The sequence below is a fragment of the Epinephelus moara genome, chromosome 12 (assembly GCF_006386435.1).
Source record: "Epinephelus moara isolate mb chromosome 12, YSFRI_EMoa_1.0, whole genome shotgun sequence".
Classification (NCBI taxonomy): domain Eukaryota; kingdom Metazoa; phylum Chordata; class Actinopteri; order Perciformes; family Serranidae; genus Epinephelus; species Epinephelus moara.
In genome coordinates, this window is record NC_065517.1 from 13,851,215 (window position 1) to 13,877,261 (window position 26,047).

Sequence of the window (26,047 nt, forward strand, 5' to 3'; positions counted from 1 at the left end):
GGGTGTTTAACTGGGACTAGGCTTTTAATTGAAGTTTTACGGTATACATTTTGACTTTTAGTTTATTGATTTAAAATGAAGTGTGTGCTTCCAGTTTGCAGAATTATACCTGCACGTAAACACCACAGCCATTTCAATAAAATAGAAACAGCCATTATAAAACCTTTATTCAGGAGTCAAACAGGATATCAAAATGATGCAGTGGACGATGTCAAACACAGGAGAGCAGGAAACCATCTGTGGAGAATTTGTGTCTGAAATTAGAAATCCATCTTGTGAAAAACTGACTTGCAAAATGACTGTTAGGGAAGTTGAGAGAAGAATACTTCCACATAGGTCTGTAGTTCAGTTGAGTTGTGTTTTGACTCTGTTGGAATTTGAAAGAAGGCTGACACATGACTGGAGGGTCGCAGGTTTGACCTCTACAGCAGCTGCAGTTTGTCCATCAGCAACAACCCCAGGTCCTGTCAGTGTGTTCAGAAATAAAACAAAAGGTTTGGTTGCTTCATCTATCATCAGGATTGTGAAAAGTAACAAGAGTAAACACCTTTTCCTTGAGAAATAAACCCAGAATAATTTATATAAATCCTCCAAAACTTGCACGAAAACATGACAGATGCTAACACCATAACTGCATTTAGGACTGAAAGAACAGTGTGAGTGAAGCTTCCCTCCAGTTTGATAAAGTTAACGTGAGAAAGAAAAACCAGACTTGTGTAAATTCTCACATGCACAGCAGCATTTCATGGGGGGCGTGCGATGTGAAGCTGCTGCAGCAGCTGCATCCTTGCTGCCACAGGAAACACTGGAATCTGCCAACTGTCCCCCAAAACATACAGAATGAGATGTGATGCAGACATGCTGTTCTTTATTTATATGTTACCTCTCATTGTGCCTGTTTGTCTCTATGTACACCATAGCCCTTTTTAAAATCTGTATTTCTGCTAATCCTTCTGTGTCAAACTGACGTCTTTTTGCACCGGGAGCTCAGCCAGGGCCTGTTAGCGTCTCCTAAAATCCAGCTTTGTGTTCCCTCCTCTGTGTCTTTCCTTCTCCTCCATGCTCCGTCTTTCTTCCGCTGACACAGCCAAGGAAGCTGCAGCATGCAAAAGTTTTACAGAGGAAATTATGGTCATATAATCAACAAAATGTCTTGTCCACTTCTTTGCATACTTCAAAACAGTAAAGGGACATATCTCCAGTCGAAGAATAGATAATCATAGAATAAGAAACTATCTCAAACAGTAATGAGTGAGGACTCATCCAGACTTACCAGTGTTAGATCATTTGGTCATCCTTATACGTCTTTTTTTGGTACGAAGCAATCTGCGAGTCTGTCTTACAAAGCAGGGTTACTAATAATGTGTTCACACCGAACGCGAAGCAAGCATTTCACACAGCAAGACTACATAGCAAGTCAATGCAAAGACACAAATAGACACAAACTTGTGCCGGGCGGTGGCAATGACACCACACAAATGATGCAAAGACATGAAATTCGAGTATATTCGTGTATCTGCGCGGGTTGAAAAGTTTTTAACTTTCAATATTTGAACACAGGAAATTTGTGTGATTCACGGAAGCCTATCAGAGTACAGATGTAACTGAAAAAATACAAAGAAAAAATTACTGTCACCATCTGTGGGCAACCAGAGCTCTTTGACTCAACGTCAGCACTGTACAGAGAAAGATCGAAAAAGCAGAGGACTGAGTGATTGTACGTTTTTATGTTGAGTTGCTTCTGAGCAAAATGCTCTAAGTAATTTAAGTTGGTCTTTTACTGTGAAAGATACACAACAGAAGGCTTGAAACGGGAATGTGCTGCTGGGACATTATGAGACATAATAATGAGCAATCTTGGTTCATGCCGGTTCAGAGCACGGAGCCTTCATTTTTACCATGTTTAACGTCATTTGATTCCAGCTATCAGTTGTACTTTACTCCAAACCAAGTTAGCCGTTAGCTGCCCTCCTCAGTTAGCTAGCACAGCTGCTCAGGTAGAATATTTGCGAGTTGTGAAACACTCCAGCAGCCATGTTCGCATGAGTAACACGATGTGAAAATTCGCTTTGTGTTTGGTGTGAATATATCATGAAATCTGATGAATAAAATTGCAAAAGTTTTTTTTTCTTTTTTGGTCAGCTGGGTTGAAAGACGTGAGTGAACTGGAACGGTGTGCTGTTCATCAAGTCATATGGTCACTGTACTAAGGTGCTAGTGTCACCACAAGTCATTAAGAACAAGAAGAGACATCACAGATTCTGTTCTGTGCTTTCAGTCACAGGTGAGTTCCTGATCAGGTCCCAAGAAGAATGACTTTCTCATCCGACAATCTGATCTAGATGCTTCTACTGCAGCAAAGACAGTGACGGTTATTTGACCAAGTAAACTAAGAACTTGAGTTGTGCTTGGTTTTAATTCCCAGATTCTTAAACATCCTCAAAAACAGACACTTTCAATGCAAAAGATTACAAGACACATTCTCTGATATTTTTTCTGTCCAACTGGAGTCTGTGACAGGTCAGGGTTTTAAGGTGCACTTGGTTTGACTCTTCCCCAAACTTCTCATCAGCCTCTAACATACACACTTTAAGATAAAATAAACCAGACATTTCTGATGTGTCTCTTCCTTTCAGTGATGTTCTGATCCAGCACGGATCCTTAGTAAATCAGTATTTTAGATCCCACAGATCCGCACTTTTTTTCTCACGATCAACAGTGAAGAGGCGTCAAAAAGTCTTAAAAAACGTTCCATTCAGCTGCAGCACTTTGACACGACGTGCTCATGCATCTTCACTCTGTCAGAGCAGCTGTCTCTGCGCAGGTCTTTGAGGCTGTGAACGGGTGACGGGGTAGGTTTGTGGGAGTTGAAAGGTTAGGGGGCCAGGGGTCAGGAGAAGGGGACTTCCCATCTCTGTGTGTACGCACTCAGTTCACAGGGGCTGATGACCAGCATTCGAGAGGAGTCCATCCCATCCAAAGCCATCTCAGAGTCCAGACAGAACCGAGAGACGAGGTGCTCCAGGTGAGTCCCCGACTTCTGCCATCGCTGGAGGCACAAAAAGAGCAAATAATACTGTCAATAAACTGCTTCATGCCATCACATGTTCTCTCTTTGTATGTGAACTTACAATAAAACATTAATTAGAAGACATTTAGCAAAATGTAAAGAGTTTAGTTTAGCAGAGATCAAACCAACAATTTGCCCTTATTTAGATCTATGCTTGCCATTGATCCCAAAATTGTCATAGCAGGAGGCAACGCTGCAGTATGCAAAAGCCGTAATTAAAGTTTTTATTAAGGTGCTGCTTGGAGGATCTTATTGACGCTGCAACCTGCAGTCAGCCGAGACCATCTCTGAAGAGGTCTTCAGTCATGCTCTGCAGGGCAGGTACAGTGCTGTCTGACAAATGTGCGGAATGCAATGAAACATGAATCTGTCACAATCCGTAGTGAGATTTGATGTCACACTCAGTTAGTCATAATGGCCGTCTCAGGCGGCTTCTTTCTGTGTTTACTTTCAGTCCGACTCAGACACAAACATCTGAAATGATTCATGTAAGAACCATGTTTGTTTTGGAGAGCTGTGCGAAAGATATATGTTGTTTTGCTCAAGTATTTGTGTCTTTGAATCTCTGCAATGGAGTGCAAAGTATGTCATACACAGAATACACAGAGAAAGAGGTGGATATAGTGCAGCATTAACAGTCACAACCACCACAGATGAGATCAAACCTCACCAACAGAAACTACAAGGAAAAAGACTGCAGCAGTGCAGAAACACTGCACACAGTAATCAGAGTAATTAGTGGGGTTAATTACACAGGACTTGGCCTAAACCGCATGTGTACAGAATTATAAAAAAAGAGGTTTATCAAGGAACGTGTAAAAGAAAAACGTGCTAGGGCAGACACCCTGAATGAGACATGTTTGTTGTTGATAAAACTGTTGTTATTCCATTTATGTTGTTTTTTCTAGTATTCTAGTCAAACAGTGTATGTGTATGTAGCTTATGTCAGATGCCTTTACTTTGGGCAAGTTTGGGGAGTATTTGAGGGTTGAATGTCAGGAGGTCAGGTGCAAAGCATCCTGGTGCATGTAGGCACTGTAATAATGGCTGTGCAAGAGGGAAAACTCAGCTTGTACAGAGGAATTTATTGGCTCCATTGATTATATTTATCATCAACATCAACATTTGTTATCAAACTTCTCCTTTAATGTGGTCATGAATACTAGTGACCAACTAACTGGTGATTCCTATCAAACACCACTAGATGGAGGCCTCTCCTGACTTTTTGCTTTGATCCAGTGGTTCTCTGACCAAACACAGAGTTTGTAGAGAGTGTGTGTTTGGTTGGTTGTGTGTGTGTGTGTGTGTGTGTGTGTGTGTGTGTGTGTGTGTGTGTGTGTGTGTGTGTGTGTGTGTGTGAGTGTGTGTCTTTGTGTTTGCATGCGTGTGCATTATTCATAGCTGGATTCTTTAGCTGGAAAACAAAGCGGCAGATATGATCAGACATGAAAAGAGGCTTTCATCCAGCTGTGGGTGTGAAACCCAGTCATCAGAGACAGAGAGAGAGAGAGCAGAGATTGACAGATGAGAGAAGAGAACAAGAGAAAGTGAGGGAAATAAAAGAGAAAAGAGACAATCTGGGTGCGAGCATATGATATCTGTAAGTGTTTCTTTGTGTCTGTAATCTGAGCGTGCACACGGATTAATGTGTGTTAAAAAAATTTTGCATTAGTGTGTATATTGGCAGAAAGCGGCCATGTTGTGTTTGCTGGGCCTCTGAAGCGTTTCGGTGTCATGTATCTTGATCTTGTAAGGCCTTGTAACAACATGCATACACATGCACATGCGCGCACACACACACACTGGCTTTGTTCTGTAGAGTCGCATTGTTGGTCCATTGCAGCGTTGTCAAGATGACACGCTCATCACAGTGTAGCGACGGGCCGCGGAGCTTTTTAATTGGAAAAAAAAAAAAAAGACGGAGGGATAATTAAAAGTAAATCAATTAGTATTCACCTCATTACTGAGTGCTGCAGCAATGCTGACGTCGGCCTGTGAGAGTAACACTTTGCATCTGTCCTTCTCCACACATCACTATCCCTCTTTTATATACCGTTCTGTACATACATTAAAGCTTCTCAGTCCCTTTGTTCCTCTCCAGGGTGACAGCGGAGGAGACGGGATCCCAGGATGCACTGCGATCAGGTCATCACAGGGTGAACACAGATAGACCTGAAATCCCCTCCTTTGGAGCTTTTGCGGGTATTAAAATTTCATGACTACTTGGCTTTCCTACTTCAGGGGAATTCCATGAGTTAGGGATTTGACTCATTGTTGTTTTGCATAAAAGAAGTTGACTACACTCCATTTGGTGCAGGAAACAGCAGTACAAGTGAAAGTTACACAATCAAGACGTTGTATTGTTGTTAAGTGGCCCATCTATAAATTACCCTGATCTTCAGTAACTAGAATGCACTGCTCAACATGCCTTGAATTCTATGGCAAATCTCTGGAGGATATGATAGAGATACCAGCATGTCCCAATGTTTGCTACCAACATGCTCTGTGATGCCATGGTTGTTGACATTCCCAGAAGTCTGTCTCTAGCCCCTGCTATCTCAATCGTGTTTGCACGTCATGAAAGTCGAGAAAGACCACATGAATTGATTGGACAGGGTTCAACATTTCTGACGTGTCTCTTGGCCAAGTCACATCAGGAATTTAAGCCATCTCGAAACACATGAATGCCATGTATGTCTTCCCGGGCTCAGAAAATCATGTTTGCTCAGCTTGGTGATGTGGCTCACACAAAACTGACTGGCGAGTTACAAGGTCTACAGCACTGCATCATTGTGTCGGAGAAATCATTCCTGTACAGCAGGTAACCCCGAGAGGTGAAGACAAGAGGCAACAACATGATAGAGATAGCTGTTCCTGATCCAGCTCAAGCTCTGTAATTATAGACTGCACACACACAGACAGAGGTAACAGAGCACAAAAACAGGCAACTCGGGAAATGTAGCCTTCACTGCATTTGACAGAGAAAGTGTTTGACAGTAAGTGCGTGTAACAGGAAGTTACACACACGTTGTGCTACTTTTAAATTTTAATGAGTGGATACTGGCAGGAGTCTTTCTACATGACTAAGCAATGTGTCTTCATACAACAGTGCGTATATCTAATGAATTAGCTTCATGATATCTTGCAAATAACTAGCGCCCCTACCAGTTAGGTTTGAGAAAAGAATCATGGTTGGACGCTGTAATGTGAAGATGTGATGCAACGTACATACACATCTCAAAGTAAACTTTGAGCCACAGTCACGTTAAAAGTTTTTTCACTATGACTTTACTTCTTTTCCTCTATTCCCGCGCTCACTGTGTCTGTTGTGGTCTGTTTAGTTCTACTGTCTCCTCCACTTTCTGTCCCTTTTTGTCTTTCCCAGTGTCTCTTGTCCAATCTCCCTCCCCATCTCTCTCTAGCCTTAATTTAACCTCACTCTGCATTTTTCCCCTCTTTCTCTCTGTTTCTCTCAGCAGTGTGTGTCAGTATATCTACCAGTCAGCTCTGGGCTGTGTTTCGCCAGTGGATCTTCACTCTAATTAGCTATCATCGCTCTACTTCCTGCCTCCTGCCTCCTGACACACACACACACACACACACACACACACACACACACACACACACTCTCTCTCTCAACTGGGACATGTTACAGCACTCTGTGTGTGTGTGTGTTTGTGTTGGTACAAAGGTTCACTAGTTTCAGTTACATGACAGTGATGTGCTTCAGTGGCTTAGCTTAAGAACAAACATAGCACACACACACAGGCTCTGGTGTGCGTGTATATAAATGTATATGTATATTTGTGTTCTCTGTGCTATGCCTGGTAATACCCTGGTATCTTTACCAGTCACTTTACTAGGTACACCTGTACAACTGCTTGTTAAGAGAAATAGCTAATCGGCCAAACATGTGGCAGCAACTCAATGTATTTCGCCATGTAGACATGGTGAAGACGACCTGCTGAAGTTCAAACCAAGCATCAGAATGGGGAAGAAAGGTGATTTAAGTGACTTTGAACGTGGCATGGTTGTTGGTGCCAGATGGGCTGGACTGAGTATTTCAGAAACTGCTGATCTACTGGGATTTTCACTTTCATTTTAAGACGATGGTCTGAATAAGAGAAAACATCCAGTGAGCAGCAGTTCTCTGGGTGGAAATGCCTTGTTGGTGCCAGAGGTCAGAGGAGAATGGCCAGACTGGTTCAAGGTGATAGAAAGGCAACAGTAACTCAAATAACCACCTGTTACAACCAAGGTCTGCAGAAGACCATCTCTGAACCAACAACACGTCGAACCTTGAAGCAGATGGGCTACAGCAGCAGAAGACCACACCAGGTGCCACTCCTGTCCGCTAAGAACAGGAAACTGAGGCTACAGTTCACACAGGCTCACCAAAACTGGACAATAGAAGATTGGAAAAATGTTGCCTGGTCTGATGAGTCTGGATTTCTGCTGCGACGTTCAGATGGTAGGGTCAGAGTTTGGTGTAAACAACATGAAAGCATGGATCCATCCTGCCTTATATCAAGGTTTCAGGCTGCTGGTGGTGGTGTAATGGTGTGGGGGATATTTTCTTGGCACACTTTGGGCCCCTTAGTACAAACTGAGCATGGTTTAAACACCACAGCCTACCTGAGTATTGTTGCTGACCGTGTCCATCCCTTTATGACCACAGTGTACCCATCTTCTGATGGCTACTTCCAGCAGGATAACGCACCATGGCACAAAGCTCAAATCATCTCAAACTGGTTTCTTGAACATGACAAAGAGTTCACTGTACTCCAATGGCCTCCACTGTCACCAGATCTCAATCCAATAGAGCACATTTGGGATGTGGTGGAACGGGAGATTGGCATCATGGATGTGCAGCTGACAAATCTGCAGCAATGTGTGATGCTATCATGTCAATATGGACCAAAATCTCTAAGGAATGTTTCCAGCACCTTGTTCAATCTATGCCATGAAGAATCAAGACAGCTCTGAAGGCAAAAGGGGGTCTTACCCAGTACTAGCAAGGTGTACCTAGTAAAGTGGCCAGTGAGTGTCTGTCTGTCTGTATACATACATATATATATATATATATATATATATATATATATATATATATTGTATATCAGTATGTGTGTGTGTGTGTTGTGTAGTACATCTCTCACATTTCTCTTTCTGCTCCTTTCCTTCACTTCCTTCCTTTGTTTTCTCCCCCTCTCACTCTCCCTCTAGCCTTGTTTTTTTAGCCTTGTTTTTTCTTCCCTCCTCAACTCCTACCTTCGTTTTTCCTCCCTTCCTTCCCCTCATTATTTACCCCTTCCCAACCCACTTTCTTTTCTTCCCTACCTCTTCCTTCCTTTCCTCATTTCGTTCTGTCTGTCAGACACCTGCTCAGAGAGAAAGACACCATGGTCCTAATTTTCAGCTCTGACGCCGGTCGACATATTTTTCCTCCTACTCCCTTCTCTCAACTGGCATGTCTACCGCACCTTGACTTCTTGTCTTGTGTGGTGATAGCACATCGTCTTCTGTGTTGTTGTTGCTGCCATGGGGGAACCTATTCTCGAGGTATAAAAATATCCAGACCTGTTGAAGCCACAGACTCACTACTGTAAAGCCAGAGCAGGGAGAACTGGCTGGAGTAATACACAAAAGGCTCCTGAATCCAGAGTCCAGAGTCGCTGTGTTTGATGTATTATGCTGCTTATTTTGCTTTGAGGTCCTGTTGACGTGCTGCTGTGTATTCGCTGTGTGCTGCTGTTGTGCGTTATATGACGCATTACTGGCCAGTTTGTTTAGGATGTGACTTCCCTTTTCTCTTATTATCACCTCCTTTATCTTTATCTTATCTTTATCTCAGCTCCTGCTTTCCTCTTCACCATGTCATTCTTTCCATCCTGCTTTTCATTTCCTTGTCTTATTTCTTCTACCCTTTCATCTTATCACTCTGCTTGCCTTTTCTCTCCCTCTTTACTTCTTTATCTCTGTTTTTGTTTCTCTGCCCCTACTCCTTTGTATTTATATGCCATCTAACCATGTCTTTTCTTTCAGGCTACTTCATCTTTCTCACCCGTCACCGATGACTCATAGATCAAATAATTCATAATAACAGTGATGACAAACACACACACACACACACACACACACACACACACACTAGTACACACTCTTTTCACGTCTGTTCATGTCCAGTAGATTTGTTTTACAATGCAAGAATACAGATTGGAATAAACACATTAATACACACACACACACACACACACACACACACACACTTCAGCACATATTTCCTCCCAGACTGAACAGTTGGTGAGGTGTAATGAGCTAATCTTCAGCTACCTCTCTCTTTCCCTTGACTCCCCTCCCCCTTCTGCTCTCCCGTCTCTCCTTCTCTCCTCCCTCCCTTCCTCCCTTCCTCTCCTCTCCTCCTTTGTCTGTCTTGCTTCACCTTTCCACCTGTGCCTGTCCTCCTCTCCTTCTCTCCTCCTCGCTCTCTCTCTCAGGTGATTTATTGGTTGTCAGGTTGTTCTCTGCTGCAGGGGCTTCTGGGACACCGTCAAGGTGCCCAGTGGTCAGGTAATGACAAGTGTGTGTGTGTGTGTGTCTGTGTGTGTAAAAAGTATTTCAAGCTGGCTGTCCAAAAAAGTGTCAAGCATCTGCCCCTGCAGCGTGAATGTGTGTGTGTGTGTGTGTGTGTGTGTGTTTGAGTGTAACGATCATCTTTAGACAAATTTAGCTTAAGATGAATTAACATTTAGATTAATTTATCAGCCATATGATATACGGTAGTGACTCGCCTGCAGCTACACACCACAATAAATGGGTGTCTGTCTAAGTGTATGTGTGTGTGTGGGTGGGTGTGCAGACCTGCTTGCCGTCAGCCATGTTGCAGGGCATCAGCAGGACCTGGGAGGCAGGGAAGGTGGTGGACAGAGACAGACAGTGCTGCTGCTGTCGGATCTGCTGCCCGTGAGTGTACACCCACTCCTGGAGACAGAGAGAGACAAAGAGAGTTATGATTTTATATCAGTTCAGTGATTCAAATGTTGTTTGTCAGCTTTTGAAAACTGACATTTCCAAGTGCTTTGTTGGCTTTGTTTCTGATGAGCGGTCATGAAAGTAAGCAAGAAATGTAGTAAGGACACATTTAGTTAAATTGCAATTCACTTTATAGGTACTCTACTGGTGTATTCCCATTTCTTGTTCCTATACGTTTAGACCACTAATCCGCTCCTATAACAGCCTCTTCTCCTCTGGTTGCAGCCTTTCCACCACATGATGAGCCTACTGCAGGGATTTCCTGACAATCAGACACAAAAGCATCAGTGAAGTCCAACACTGATGTTGAGTGATAAGGTCTGGCTCACTGTCGGCTTTATAGTTCATCCCAGACGGTGCTGGATGGGGTCGAGGTCAGGGCTCTGTGCACACCAGTGAAGTTCCTCCACACCAAACTTGGGAAACCATGTTTTTATGGGCTTGACTTTTTGTAAGAGACACTGACATGTTGAAACAAAATGGAAAAAAAAATCTTCCCCTACTGGGTAGCAGGGCTCTATGCTGTACTTCACACTACGTGACTCCTCATATCAGAGGTGCTCGAGTGCTGTGTGTGACCTGTTCAAAGATGCAAAACAAGAGGCTCACCGGTGCATCACAGGCGCTTCCAAGATATCTAGTGTGCTAAATATTTGGACCAGTCAGCAGGGGTGTGGCACCGAATTATGGGTCCAATGCATAAGCCACCTCTGTGGCACCCTGCTCTTCCTCTCTTGATCCATGTCAGTGTGTCTTCTTTACCTTTTCTTTTTCTTTCTTTCTTTCCCTCCCTTTTTGAAACCCAGTGTACGTTGGTGCTCCAGCAGCATAATTCAATTCAATTCAATTCAATTTCATTTATAAAGCCCAATATCACAAATCACAATTTGCCTCACAGGGCTTTACAGCATATGACATCCTTCTGTCCTTTGGAGCAGATAAGGAAAAACTCCCCCCCAAAAAAAACCTTTAACGGGGAAAAAAAACAGTAGAAACCTCAGGAAGAGCAACTGAGGAGGGATCCCTCTTCCAGGACGGAGACTTTAGGGACCATGAGTAACCCTGCATTCTCAGAGCGCAGAGTTCTGGTGGGATAATACGGCACTATGAGCTCTCTAAGATATGACGGAGCTTGACCATTTAGAGCTTTATAAGTTAACAGTAGGATTTTAAATTCAATTCTGGATTTTACAGGGAGCCAGTGCAGAGAAGCTAAAACAGGAGAAATATGATCTCGTTTCTTAGTTCCTGTTAGTACACGTGCTGCTGCATTCTGAATTAGCTGGAGAGTTTTTAAGGACTTACTAGAGCTACCTGATAATAGCGAGTTACAGTAATCCAGCCTTGAGGTAACAAAAGCATGGACCAATTTTTCTGCATCTTTTCGGGTCAGGATAGGCCTAATTTTCGCAATATTACGCAGATGAAAAAATGCAGTCCGTGAGGTTTGTTTTAAATGAGAATTACCCATTCATTCAGCCGTCACTCACTCGGCTTTAGCTGTGTTTAGAGACGAATCTCTCAAGCAGTTTATTCAGCCAATTTGAAATAAATTATGTTAAGTATCCATCCATTTTCATAACCGCTCATCCTCTTGAGGGTCGTGGAGGGCTGGAGCCTATCCCAGCTGACATTGGGTAAGAGGCAGAGCACACCCTGGACAGGTCACCAGACTATCATAGGGCTGACATATAGAGACAGACAACCATTCACACTTACATTCACACCTACGGACAATTTAGAGTCACCAATTAACCTGCATGTCTTTGGACTGTGGGAGGAAGCTGGAGTACCTGGAGAAAACCCACAAGAACATGCAAACTCCGCACAGAAGGGCTGCTTTTCATGGGCTTCCCTCCCATTGTAATCAGTCCCACTTTTTCCCCAACTACAACGCCCCTAGCAGTCAGGGATCTTGTCAACGAACTACAGCCAATTAGAGCGTAAGACACAGATGGAGGCAAGCGGCACTTTCCAAGGTTTGTGTGTGTGTGTGTGTGTGTGTGTGTTTGTGTTGAGAGAGAGAAAGAGTGAAAGAGACATGAGAAGAAAAGGTGGAAGGTGGACTATTGTATGCAATGTTTCTGTATGTTCCCAGTAAGTTATTAACCTAATGACTTACACTGCTTTGTCACTTTTTTGACTTTGATATTTTCTTGTAAGCAACCCCCCAACCCTGGGCTGTGGTTAGACCCTCGCATCACTTGACACACCAATCAGGGATTCCTCCTGAGGAACAATCTTGTGGTGTGTGGCCCCCTGTCACCAGTCAGTCATGTAGTTTGAAAACCACAATGATTTCAAGCCTCCTGATTATTAGACAGCAGGTTGTGTGAACAGTGTGGCAATCTGACAACTTTGTCAGAGTAACATGGGGGCACTAGAGACGTAGTTGGGGCTAACAAAACTGAGAGGGAAAGAGAGTGGAAAGAGCAATATTGAGAAGAGGAAATAAGGAAAACAGATTTAAACTTGAAAAAAGAGCTCACTATCCATGGTCCATTGTAAAGCTTATTTTAAAACCTAACACATTTAAAAAGAAAAAGGGAAAATAAAATTTTTCTAGCGTAAAGTTACAGTATGCTATAATATCTTAGCCTATGACAGTGTAGAACATACAATACGTGAAGAGATGCAACCTCAAATGTTCAAACACACAGGCACAGTGTCGTGGTAGCAGCAGCACTGATGTGTATTCATAACCACCCTGACAGTCTGACATCTCTCTCTGTCTCTCTTTCATGCGCATGTACACACACACACACACACACACACACACACACGCACACAGTTACAGGCAACACATACTAAGGAGGTCAAGGTTTAAAGGAACAGAGGCCTGATGTATTAATAATCATGTAGGAGAAAAACGTGTTGGGAAAGAAAATAAGGGCTGGGAGGAGAAACAAAGACACACACATAAGCACACGCATGCACGCACAAACATACACACAACATGTAACTAGGTCAGGGTTATTATAGTAGCTAGCAAGATGGTAAATTCAACCTGTCCAGTGTTTGTGTGTCTGTGTGTTTTAAGGGCTTTCCACACCCTCAGGGGACAGACAGTATAAAGGTCAAACCAAAGTGAACCACATCTTGACACATCTAGAACACACACATGCACACACACACTGGTGTTTCTTCATAAAGGGGTGCCACATATCTTAAGTGATGTTTTAATAATGGCCCGTTAAGTGTTTTCATTATTGCCATGTAACTGTTACGAGGTTAGACTTCAATAGTCAGTATTATTACATTATTCATGATTAATATTGCTCATGATGACTAATGATTATTCTTTGTTTGTTGTTATTTTGTCTGACTGGGAGCCAAACATATGAAATACGTGATAACGTGAAACACATAAAAGCAGCAATGTCATATTTAAGAAGTTGTCACAAGTAGTGGAATGTGACAAAGTACATTTACTCATGTAAGCACTAATTTCAGGTCCCTCACTTCAGAGGAAATTGCACATTCTCCTTGTGTCAGCGTGGGTTTTCTCCGAGGTCTCCAGCTTCCTCCCACAGTCCAAAGACATGCAGGTTACATTAATTAGTGACTCTAAATTGCCCGTAGGTCTGAATATGAGCATGTATGGTTGTTTGTCTATAGCCTCGTTTTCACCAAGCAGCACGGTACGGTACAGTTCAGTATGCTTTTTTGCATTTCCACTGTAAAAAGTTATAGATGGTACCAATGGAACTGTTCCGTACCGTCCCCATTTTTGGTCCCCCCTCTGTTGGGGTACCTAGCACACAGATCTGGTACTAAAAGGTGGAGCTGTGAACACTGCAGTCCATTGACTGGTCAACAGCAGACGGTCACTCTGCTCAGGGCTGAGTTATGGCTGGTTTTAAAGCTTGTGTAACCACTGTTCATACCGTGGATAGTTATACATACGGTGCGTCATTCCTGTGGGCTACGGCAACACTAAACCCCTGAGCTTGCCTTAGAGGGACTAAATGCTCAAACCTACTATCTTTAAATATCCCATGGAGAGAGACTCTCACTGCAGCCTGTTATATTTGTTCTGAAAATGTCAGTGTGCAACCTCGTTCTGTGGACGATAAACAAGGCGCAGATTGGTAAAGAAGGAAATACAATGAGTGTGCGTGAGTGTGAGTATGTGTCAGCCCTGTTAAAGTCTGGCGACCTATCCAGGGTGTACCTCGTCTCTTGCCCAGTGTCAGCTGGAAAAGGCTCCAGCACCCCTGCAACCCTGATTAGAACAAGCGGACATGGATAATGAATGAATTGAGTAAAGAATCTGAATACCTCCTTCACCACTGGGCGTCACCAGCAAACTGTTTGGCTTGTTCACTTGATAAACAACTTAATAGACTAATCCATTATCAAAATAGCAACTGTTAATTTAATCAACTCATTTCAGTGTATAATGATGAGTGATCTCTTATGAGGAGATAATCAACAATTATTACATTCCTGGTGTTTCATCCTGCATTTCGAGGGACATATCAGTGCATCTTTACAAGTTATGACCATAATTACACTACTATAAGGCTGCTCATATGAAGTAATGGAGTGTGAGGGTTGGTTGGTGAAGGGACAGTGACAGTGACAGTGGGAGGACCTTTTAAAGCAGCTCTATGATTTATGGAGTTTTATCCTGAATAACTCGTCGCTGCAGGGTTTATTTCACCGTATGATTGATTTATTGAACTGCAGCAAAGAGAATGACATTAGAGGTTAATTAGTGCTGTAGCTCAATATATCTTCTCTGCTGGAGCCTCCTGGGGAGCAACCTCGCTACTGAGGCTGTCATGTGAACACATTTTAGGGAACATAATCAGTTTGTTACGTTAAAATATTTGCTAACGTGAATGTCTTTGTTTGGTTCCTTTTTAAACTTTAAATTTGTCTATGTTATTATTAATTTTATTCATCATCTTTAGTGCACTCCACACCATAAAAGCACCTTTCTTGCTGCATACTATATAATATTATCTTAATATATTCACATCTCATATAGTCAAATCAATATATTATTATATTGTTTCTATTTTCTTTCTATTATATGCATTGTATACACATGTTCTACAAAATATATCATTAACTGTATGTTAATATAACCATATTAACTTACATCTTTATGTAAAGAGATGTTGTTATGTGCGTGATAAACACTTAATTGCACTGTTGGTTTTGCATAGTGGCTTTTTATCTCATTTTTTTAAAAATCTTTTTGTATATTTTTTCCATGTATCTGTATCCTGCTCCTACTTCCTATCTCCCCTCTTGTGCTGCTGTAACATTTAATATCCCAGGGGGTAAAAAAGAAGCCTTTTGTTATCTTATTCAGACACATCGAGCCGCAGTATTGTATTTCTAAACTAAAAAACACGACCAAATGTAGCGGACTGATGAGAGGCAGTGAAAGTGTTAAGTGAAAACACGATATGAACAAAGCTTTAAGAGGAATTAGGCTTTTTTTTCCGCCGATCACTTAGTGTAATCAGAGTTGTTGGTTTGTAGGTAACAATGCTCAGTGGTTGAAGCAGGTCAGTGCTGAACCGAAGCCTGTGTGCTCAGCAGAAATGTTCCCCGGCTGAATAAAGGTTAAAACAAAGTGCACTTGTGCTGAAAATAATGTTGACACCTGCAGCCCCGTCTACAGAGATGTGAATGTAAGCGATTTTTTCTTCTCTTTTGGACAAAGTTGACTGAGCTGCCTCGTATTCATGTTCACAGCCAGCAGTAGAAACGATACAGCGTCATGCTTTCGCACTCATTACATTTGGGCCAAATTGTGTTCAGAATGATGTTTTTGTGGCTCAGTGGGTCGCATTTCATGCCCGTCACTCTCCTACTCCTTCATCTCTGCTATACACAGCTGACGCTCTTACATTTTGTGAAACTTGTAGAAACTTGTAATGGAACAGTAGAATATATCTGAATCCTAGATGACTGACATTACAAGCGTTCTGGTCTGTTTTCTGCTGGTATGGGTTTACAAATTGGTCTCTCTGCTTCTCTGCTATTGATTTCTCCCTGTATGTACATGCTGCAGCAATGTGGCGGCTTTAAAGAAATTCTGTCTTTGTTTCTGAGGGACTGAAACCAAAATCTTTATGTTTACAGTGAATGTGTTGGATCACATATAAATGCTCTGCTTCTAGACTTGATTGTAGCTGCTAGAAATGTCTCCATAGGATCAATATGGTCTCTATGAAGCTATAAAGTATATTTTGCTGTTTTTACTACTTTTAAAAACTTGTAACTTGTTATCTTGAGCTTTCACCTCCAACTCAGTGGTTTAGATTAATATGGTTTAGGATTTGTGTGCTGTGTATAATGCCCTGAGAAGCTCATTTTTCTTTAACCTTTAGTTCAGGTAAGCAATGCGAGCTCAGGGGGTCCTGTGGAGTGTAGCTTTAACCACTCACACACTTCATCCTTTGCTAGACGTAGGAGATGGAACCAGAGGCTTATTATCTAAGATACATTAACGCTTTATTTCTGTCTGCAAACCTCTGGCTATTCATCAGACCTGGTGTCGTGATCTTGGCTCGTCTGTGGATAACATTTGCTGGTTAATAGTCTGGAAGAAGTCCCAACAACAAACTGATACACTTCAAATTTCTGTATAGGATGCATCTTTCTCCTGAGAGGCTCCATGATGAAGCTCATATCCTCTCTTAAATGGGAGCTCTGCCGTAATGGCGACACAAGCACATGTACTGGCATTGCCTAGGGGTAGTACATTTCTAGAAATGTTATCTACGGCCTCATCTGACCTACTTGATACTGAAGTACCATATTTTCCAAAGCTGCTCTTATTGAAGGATACCTCCTCTTTAGGTCTCCAATTTCACTAGAAGCTTTTTGTTGGTCTGACAGCAGCAACAAAAATGGTAGCACTTTTTCTCCCAGAATGAATGACTACAATCTTTATTAGCTATAATATATATGGAGATGTCAATAGCAGGGATGCACAATGCCAGTCAACCAAACATCTGTGCCTGGGTTTCCTTTACTGACAAGGTGAAAGACAAAAAAACAACAAAAAAAGTTGATAACCAAAAAAGATAATGGCCGCATTTCCCAGTTAATTACCAGTTTGACTCTAAAACTACTTTCCTCTTAAATGGACTGGGATTTTGTTTGCCACCTGTATGAACATATAAAAGTCCAGATTAGTCTTCACATCTAAACGTCCTGTTCACTCAAAAACACTGTAAATTAATTTCAAAATGATTCATTTAAGGAATACAAAAATGACTCAGGCGCGTTTTCTGAACTGTCGCCTCCATGGTTAAGTTTTGGTTCAGTTTAATCAACTAAAACTACTTGGGCTAACTTCATGTAAGACTGTGGGAATGGTTAAAAGAACTAGCACTGACTGTAGGTAGTAGACGTGATGCATACATCTGCCTCAAGTGTAAAAGTCAAACACTTTGTACACCCCAAAAACCCCTGCAACATGCTAGTCACTTTTGCTTCACGGATAGAATGGTCGATATCAGCACAGCTGCAAGAGGCCCAAAAATGAAAATAGGTAATTTTACAGTATGTATTTGACAGCACATGTTGCTGTCCTGTCAGGCTGTGTCTCAGTTTTGTTGCCAGTGATCAGCAATTAACTTGATGATTATAATTATACCTTGATAGTAATGATGGCCAAAACTGTAAGACACTAAGGATGTAAAAAAAATAAATAAATCTTTTAATGTGGATTTCTTCTTTTAATTAGATTGGCTAAGGATATTTGCAAACACCAGGGGAGAAAAACTCACTTTTCAAGGCAAAAACCAACCGAAGAGAAAAATTAATTTAATTCTTTATGTTGAAAAACATTCCCACCTGGGAGCCACTCGGTTCAAACCAGACTTCTGAACATGAACAAACAGGGATTAAGAGCCTTCCTTCAGGGCTTCCAAAGAAGCTGATAAGGGAGAGTTTCTCATTCACATACTCACACGCACGCACGCACACACACACACACACACACACATCTCGGTGGTTCTCACTGTCAGTTCAGGGATTTGAACCCGCAACCTCCCAGCCAGAGGCCAGCCTCTCCAGCCTTCAGGCATTTCAGTTGCTGACATGTTCGCTCTCTGCGAGGCGGCTTGTTAGAGCGGATCACAGCCTCCACACTCGCTCTAAACACAGAATAATGAGAATCCTACGGGTATTAATTATGGCTGCGAGAAGGCAGGATGCACACACACACACACACACACACACACACACACACCCTTACACACACACATTCCTGTATTACCAACAGTGGACTATCGTTCCACACCAACCACTTTTTTTGGTCTTTTTGAAAAAACAATAAATTTTCATTAAAGCTTTCTTTTCATAAAATAAATGAAAATATATTTACTAATATTTATCTTTTATAGCAAAGAGGAGACTAGACCAGCCGGAGGATGTTTACCTGTCGCAGAGGGGCCCGCCAGCCTGCGGTGGAACTGTGTTTGTGGAACACAAACTTAATAATAAATACTTCAGGTATATAAATGGGTGCAAAAACTTTCTTGAAGTCTTTCAAAATGAATAGTTTAATTGTATTGTTTTTAATATTTGAACATCTTCCTGTGGCACAAAATCACAGCCACTTCAAGTTAGAAAAAATTATATTTTAACAGTAAATCCTTAGTTACTTATCTTCATGCAGTATTATCTTACACTTACTGAGAACTACAATATCAATTATATCCTAAAAATACATTGCACCAGTGACTTCTTATTTTCTATTAGATGTATTCACATTTTTGTTGTGTTGCTGTATGTAAACATTATGACCTCTGTGGAGTGCTGGAGAATGTAACTTTGATTATTACATCTTATTTTCTATTTGATCTTAATTAATATAGTCTTTGTTTAAGGGGAAAAACTTTTCACAAGTCTCAGGGTGTGCTTTCAATCATGCCTGGAGTCAAGGTGGTTGTAGTTATTTGAGCATCTCCTGAGCATTAATTTTAACCTCACCCATGAGTCAATATTCAGAGAAAGGATCCTGAATTAATCTTTCTTTAATACAGACTATTCATAATGCTGATTTGATCTTCTGTCTCTTTGCATCCATACTGGAGTATTAATATCACTTCATGCTGTCTAAGAGGGAACCTGTATCACATCTCACACACACAAACACACACGCCCTCTGCTGTAACCATATTATGTTATAGTCTGACGACTCTCTCTTACAGGAGTCTTGTTTACACCTGCTAATGACCAATGAGAGAGAGAGAGAAAGACGGAGAGAGGAGAGGTGAGCTGAGGTGAGTAATATTGCCTCATCCATCTTAATAGATATGTTGTTGTTTTTTTCCAGGAACCCACGACTACACATTCACACTTCCTACTTCTCATTACAGGCAGAGGCAGGTAGAAGCTCTTATGTGTCAAATCTTCCATGCAATTCTAACTGAATATGTTGTGTTAGCAAAAAATAACATTTAGGAGTCACTGAAGTCAGAAATGTTCTTGGGATGAACATGCCGGATGTTTCAGGTAGCTGGGAACTTGACAGCTGCATTCGAGGTGTCCCCCCTCCCCAGATCTCATCTTTTGGAGCAGACTAGTTGATACAAGGTATCAATAGTAAATGTAGTGAAGTAAAAAGTATTTTACAGGTTTAAAAATATGCTTGAGTAAAGAGTAAAGTACAGGGGGCGTCGGTGGCTTAGTGGTAGAGCAGGCGCCCCATGTACAAGGCTATTGCCGCAGCGGCCCAGGTTCGACTCCAGCCTGTGGCCCTTTGCTGCATGTCTCTCCCTCTCTCTCTCTACCCATTTCACACTTCACTATCCTATCAATTAAAGGCAAAAAATGCCCTAAAAATATCTTTAAAAAAAAAAAAAAAAAAGAGTGAAGTACAGTTTCAAAACATGAAAAGTACTTGTTGCAAAAACTACCCACCTTTGCTTCCTCCAAAAGTGAATTTTCTATATCCAAAATAGTTAATAATATATAACATGAGGGACATTTCTTTTTATCATGTCTTTAGATGTCTTCACCCTATATGTCTTCACTATATCCCAGATTTATCTGTCTCCCACTGGTTTGTAGTGAGGAGAGCTACAACACTTAATTGTCTTTCTAACTCTGAGTTGACCCACCTGGTTGGGGGCAGGGACCCCCTCCTTTCCTATGCAGGGAGCCAGTGTAAGGACTGGCAGCTCCTGGCCCTCCAACCTGCGAGACTCCAGACAGTTCTGCCGCTGTTTGATCACCCCGGACTGAGAGTCAGAGTCGTCTGGGACCCTGATTGGGGAAGGACAACATAGAATTCATACAGCCAAATGTTGATTGTATTGGAGAGGCAGATATTGCAAACCTTAAATAAAACCAAAACTGCATAGACACCACTAGAGGTAAGAGAGAAAATGTGATTTGAAATGACCCTTTAATCTCCAAAACCACATTCATCTAAAGTGGAAGCAACAGGATTTAGAGGATATATCGTCTTAATTTTAAGATACACTAACAGCCTCGCTGAAATGAGACAGAGGACCCCAATCATCTCCACCATGGTCTCATTAACTACATCAAGATATCACAGTTAATTTGACAGTGATTTATCAGCGTTTTCAAGAATGATGCGCTGCACCTTTAACAAATCCGCTGAAGGCCACGATTCTCTAAACTCATTACTTTGGAAAGTTTCTTCCCAATCTTCCGCTTTGATAAACTTCTCAGTCTTTCTTGTTAAATTCTCGGCCATGCTATAAACTCGGGCTTAAGCCCTGTAGCATTAATTCAATCTGCTATCTCTCTCTGTTTTAATAACCCGTTAAAGGTTATTCTGCGTTTTAAGGGTCAGGTCTGTCCTCCCCTGAGAGCAAGCCTGTTAATTCCATTCTGGGGGATTAACACCAGCCTCCAGTGGATAAATGGGTATTTAAGTGTGTGTGAGTGTGTGTGTATTGAAGTGTGTTTGAAAGAAAATGAGAGACAGTGTTTAAATGAGAGTGCTTATGTGTCTTAAGATTTGTATTAGCATGTTTGTGTGCATGTAGGCAGTAATTGTGTGTACTGTTTGTGTATAAAAGAGTCATCGCACCAAGGCTTGTGATGTTATTAAGTGTTACTGTGTGTTTATGTGTGAGAGAGTGTCCGGTGTGTATGTGTGTGTGTGTGTGTGTGTGTGTGTGCAGACAGGGCAAGTCAGTCTAAAGAACCAGGGCCCTTGGGAGCTCAGCCAATCAGGACAGAGGGAGAGATTTAAGACACTCAACAAGGTGCTCAAAAAGACATAAACATGGACTGAGTGTGTGTGTTTGTGGTTAAATGTTGGTGAACACTCACTGTGGATCAATTTCGACAAACAAAACATAGCATGCATTGTGCGCTACATTTGCGGACAACACAAAGCACTGCGCAGGTGTGCAGAGTTTGAAAAAAAATGTCAAATTTACAACCATTCCCACACTCTTCCCTTCCTGTGTGCTTTTCGCCTTAAAGTGTGAGTACATTTTGCCAGACAAAATACGTTTTGACCACATCATGAAATCTGCAAAATAAGCTAAACACATGTTTGAAATTAAACCTCTTGGTTCCCCTCTGCACCACTTGTATTGTTGCCTATGACAGAGTCCTATTTCAGGGTTTAGTACCCAATGGATGACCCGCAAAACAGGTTGATTCGTGGGTGGTATTTTGTCTTAATTTTACTTATAGGTTCAGTTATGGGTGAAAAAAAGAACGTGTATAAAAACAAAAAAAAAGAATATATCCAAATAAATTACAACTACTACTATTAATACTAATAATAATAATTTAATTTAATTTAAGTTTTAATGTTTTAACCCTCTGACTGCACTAGCTGGAACATGACAGCCACTTCAATCAGGTGCGTTACTAACAGGCATGTAACCTGAGGAGATGCACTGCTTAATATTATGAGAGTAAGCTGTCAAGTAGGGCTGTCAGCATTTACACGTTAATCGTGATGAAGGTCAAATCATAATGTGTTGGGTTTTTTAAATTGCATTTATCGTGTGCTGCTTTTTTTGTACCCTAATCAAGCAGCCGCAGCGGCTCTCTGCTTCCTGCGGCTGCAGTGATGGGAAATAAAACCACTGTGCTTTTTTAGTGGCTCATTCCACTTCAAAAACTTGACAGTTCAGTTGACAAGTCAAAAATAAAATGTACCTGCAGAGAAAAGGCTATGTGTGTCGCAGGGCCGCTACTGCTGGTCAATTAAGTACTCCAGCTTTACCCTCGGCATCAGAGCGCGATGTAAGTCCATGTTGTTTAGTGCACTCATGGAAAGTGAGTTTCTCTAGGAGTTGCAGTCTTGAAAGAGTTAAGTCCGATAATGCAAACAGGACCGACTAACTGATATACTGACTGGTCAGCGGTACTGTGAGAACCAGCTGTATATCTTGTAAATCATTTCCTGTTGTTGAATTGTGAATATAGATCTATTTTGTGTTTTGAGTTCCTGATTTGCTTTGTGGACTGGACTTCTGAGTTGTATTTTATTTTGGTGGTTAAAAACTGGATTGTGGGATGATTTTTCACCAAGATTGCTTTGTTTGTTTGCTGATTGAATACACCTTTTGAACTGAACTGAGCTGTGGTCTATTTGTTTGTGCTTTGCCTGTTTTCGGAGATGTATTTCACCATTTGCTGTGTGCTTTATTGTTTTGTGGCCTATGGTTAGACAGAGGTATTTTCTGTTTTATAATTATTTGTCAGGTGTGACTCTGACTGGTTCCCAACTTTATTTAAAAGCATCAAACCTTGCATTAATTTGATTCCCAATCAAGACACACTAGTAAGAATTTCTTTACCTTGTTAATATAAACTTCAAAACTGTTATGAAATGTGAAATAACAGAATTTTAAACATGACAAAAATGTGAATAATTGAGATAAACCATCCAAATTCTGTGATAAATTGCAATTTCACAAAAATATAATATTATTGAATAAATATTATATATAAATAAATATTGAACAGCTCATGGGTATTAGGCTATAGGAATTGCTGTTTCAGGTTGTGCTGTGGATCTTGTGTCAGCAGATCTGGTTGCAGGACTAATTGGTCATATGTGCAGGTGGCAGATGTGGTACTGCACATCTCAGTACCAGTCTGTGAGCAGGTCTTGATAAGCAGACCTTTGCAGGACTATGGCCTATCATTTATTATAGCTAGTTTTCTTTTGAGGTCCCTGGGGACGTTGGGGGCATAAAACTGGAGGACAGAGCCAAAACTCAAGAGACAGATTAAAAACAGAATATAGACTTATAGAAACTTTGCAAAACTTGACTGTGTCACATCTTTTGAACACCAGTTCATTACGCTGGTTTTGCAGACATGACATAGCTCTTCCAGAGCCAGAAGACATCATACATATAACTGTTTTCACAGGCTGAGTAGTACTCCCGATCATGAATACACTGACCTGATGTGTAAAGTCAGTGGCATTCCCCTTTAAAAGTTAGAAAACAAACAGACACAAACACCAAAAAAAGTAATAAAAATGATCTTATCTTTAAAACACTCCAGACAATAATAAAGCCAGATTTGGTGTCAGTCTTGAAATTGCGTGCTCAGCAGAAGCATTCCCTGGACAGATAAGACACACACAAACACACACAGACACAGAGACAGACACAGACACAGACACACACACACATACATACACATACACACTCACACTCTCTTACTTTAGCTCTGGATAGACGTTGTCCAAGTACCACTTAAAGGATTTGCACTTGAGCTTCTTGCGGAGTTCCACTCTGCCTCGGATGCTGGTGACACACACACAAATACACACACAAACACACAAACGCAGACAGTCAGATAAAGAGAAAAGCAGCCAGATAGACAGTCAATCAGATAGACAGAAGCCTTTTCACTAATACTCAGACCTGGAGAAGTATCCAAAGACAGAAGAAAATTGTCTTAGATAGGGAAAAACGAACGTACAGCCAGGACAAATAATGGAGTGTGTGATGTGAAAAGGCAGGTAAAACCTTACAGCTGTGTTTAAATGTCAATGTTTACCTGTGTCTGATAGATAAACACTGACATTTAAGCACTGCTGTGGGCTTTAATGTCTATTCCTGCTGTGCTTGCATGAGTCTTGTATTAAATCACATTGTGGGGACTTTCCTCCCATTTGGGGACAAAACACTGAACCGAGGTAAATCATTTATTTTAGACTTAAGACTTTCTGTTCAAAGAGTAACAAAATAAAAGCAATGTTTCAGTTAAACTTAAACTGGACATCAGCAAAAACATAATTTTCAGGGGCATTTAAGTTACTCTTTAACTTTAGGGTAAATGTTCAGGGATTGAATTATGGCTCCCTATTTACTCCTGTTAGTATCTCTGGTTGTATTAGTCCATTGTGAACACTGTTGCAAATCAATATACAGGGCTACTTTATGGCCCTATTTGAGTCACAGGATTTTTGCATCATTGTGATGGAGTATAGCTGCAGAAGCTGTTAGGAGCACTTAACTCCTTTTAGGAGTTTATATTTCTGTCACCTTCAGCAAGTTGCAACAATCTGTATAGCCGTGCCAATCCACCCTTGTTTCAGATGAAAAAGGCAATTTATTAAAGTCTGTTTCTTTCATTACAAACAACAAACAAAGAACATAAAGGAGGACAACAAAGGAACCCAGCCAGAAACAAAGTGGGACTGTTGCAGTTAAATGGTATGCACCTTAAACCACTAGACATGGCAATTTGGCAATCAATCAAAAACATCGCCACCAACATTACCTACAAAGCGCAGATTGGCACGTGTTTTTTCCAACTGGACAGTCAGCCTTTAACAAGAACAACACCAGTCCTGATTAAGATGGGCAGAGAGGTCTGGAATCAGGCCAGTCACCGGTCTGAATATCAAGTGTGTGTCTATTGTGTGTGTTCTTACTCTCCGTAGGATTTCCCTCGTGCTGCAGGCCGAGCAGAGTAGTAAAAGAGACGAAAGTCGTCCATCCACACCTCAGCTGTGCGACGTGTGTTCCTGTAACCACACACATGTAGAGTTAAGACCGTGGTACCTTGTAATCTAATTTCGTGCTACAGTATTTCCACCTCGTGTCATATTTGAAATGAAACTCATTCATGCTGGTGGCAACATTAGGGATGCACCGAATATTCGGTAACCGAATATATTCGGCCGAATATTGCAAAAAACACACATTCAGTATTCGGTGGAATAAGTGAAAAGCAAGGCCGAATAATAGCGCCATGTTTTGATAATGCAATCAAACAGTGTGCGGTGACGGACGGAGTAAAATGTCGGCAGTGTGGCGATATTTTACTCCGTCCGTCACCACACTTGCGTTTGCGACTAAAAATAGTTTTGTGCGAGCAAAATAAATCATTCAGCACGCTGTGTGAGTACAGATTTCAACCAGCATTAGCAATACGGCAGCCATAGTGCTCTGCAGCGCAAGATAAGACTTACTGGCGACGGAGAAGTCCCGCTCCAATAATGTCCTCTTCTTGGCGTCATGACTGCCCAGTAGTACCTGCATGGCTGTTTCAAGACACTCTGGGGGCCCCAGGCAAGAGGCACCTTGGAGGGCCCCCCCCCACCCCGCCTCTAGGGTGACTAGGTCCCAATAAACCAAATGTGGGACAAGGAGTAGGTTTGTGAGTGACAATGTGGGACACCCGCCCCAGCGCAAAGTTTAGTCATCAGAGACTTGTCACGGTACCAAAATTGGGACCCACGGTACGATACCAGTGAAAGTATCACAGTTCTGAGTAGTATAACAATACCACAGCAAAAGTTAGGCAGATGTGCCTTTTGTCATTTATAAAAAGATAAATCACTTTTCTACAATACATCAATGATATTTCAATGGAATAAATTACTTACTGACTTATTCATACTTCAAAAACAGCATCAATAAGTGATTAACATAGCGGGGATCAAAATAAAATAAATAAATGAAATAAGAATCAACCAGCCACCCTCCTCCCCTGACAAGT

General features: G+C 41.5%; 1 protein-coding gene across 1 annotated transcript in view; it reads right to left on the reverse strand.

Annotated features, from left to right (window-relative positions):
• Positions 1 to 2,397: 2,397 nt before the first annotated feature.
• The window catches only part of galnt14 (UDP-N-acetyl-alpha-D-galactosamine:polypeptide N-acetylgalactosaminyltransferase 14 (GalNAc-T14)), a 196,716-nt gene continuing 173,066 nt past the window's right edge, over positions 2,398 to 26,047 (reverse strand). Inside the window, exons 11-15 of the mRNA XM_050058286.1 lie at positions 24,978 to 25,070; positions 23,758 to 23,841; positions 20,200 to 20,344; positions 9,929 to 10,048; positions 2,398 to 3,049 (exon numbers count right to left, since the gene is read on the reverse strand). Coding sequence (XP_049914243.1) covers positions 2,891 to 3,049; positions 9,929 to 10,048; positions 20,200 to 20,344; positions 23,758 to 23,841; positions 24,978 to 25,070 — 601 coding nt within the window. The 3' untranslated portion in view covers positions 2,398 to 2,890. The remainder of the gene's footprint in view (positions 3,050 to 9,928; positions 10,049 to 20,199; positions 20,345 to 23,757; positions 23,842 to 24,977; positions 25,071 to 26,047) is intronic.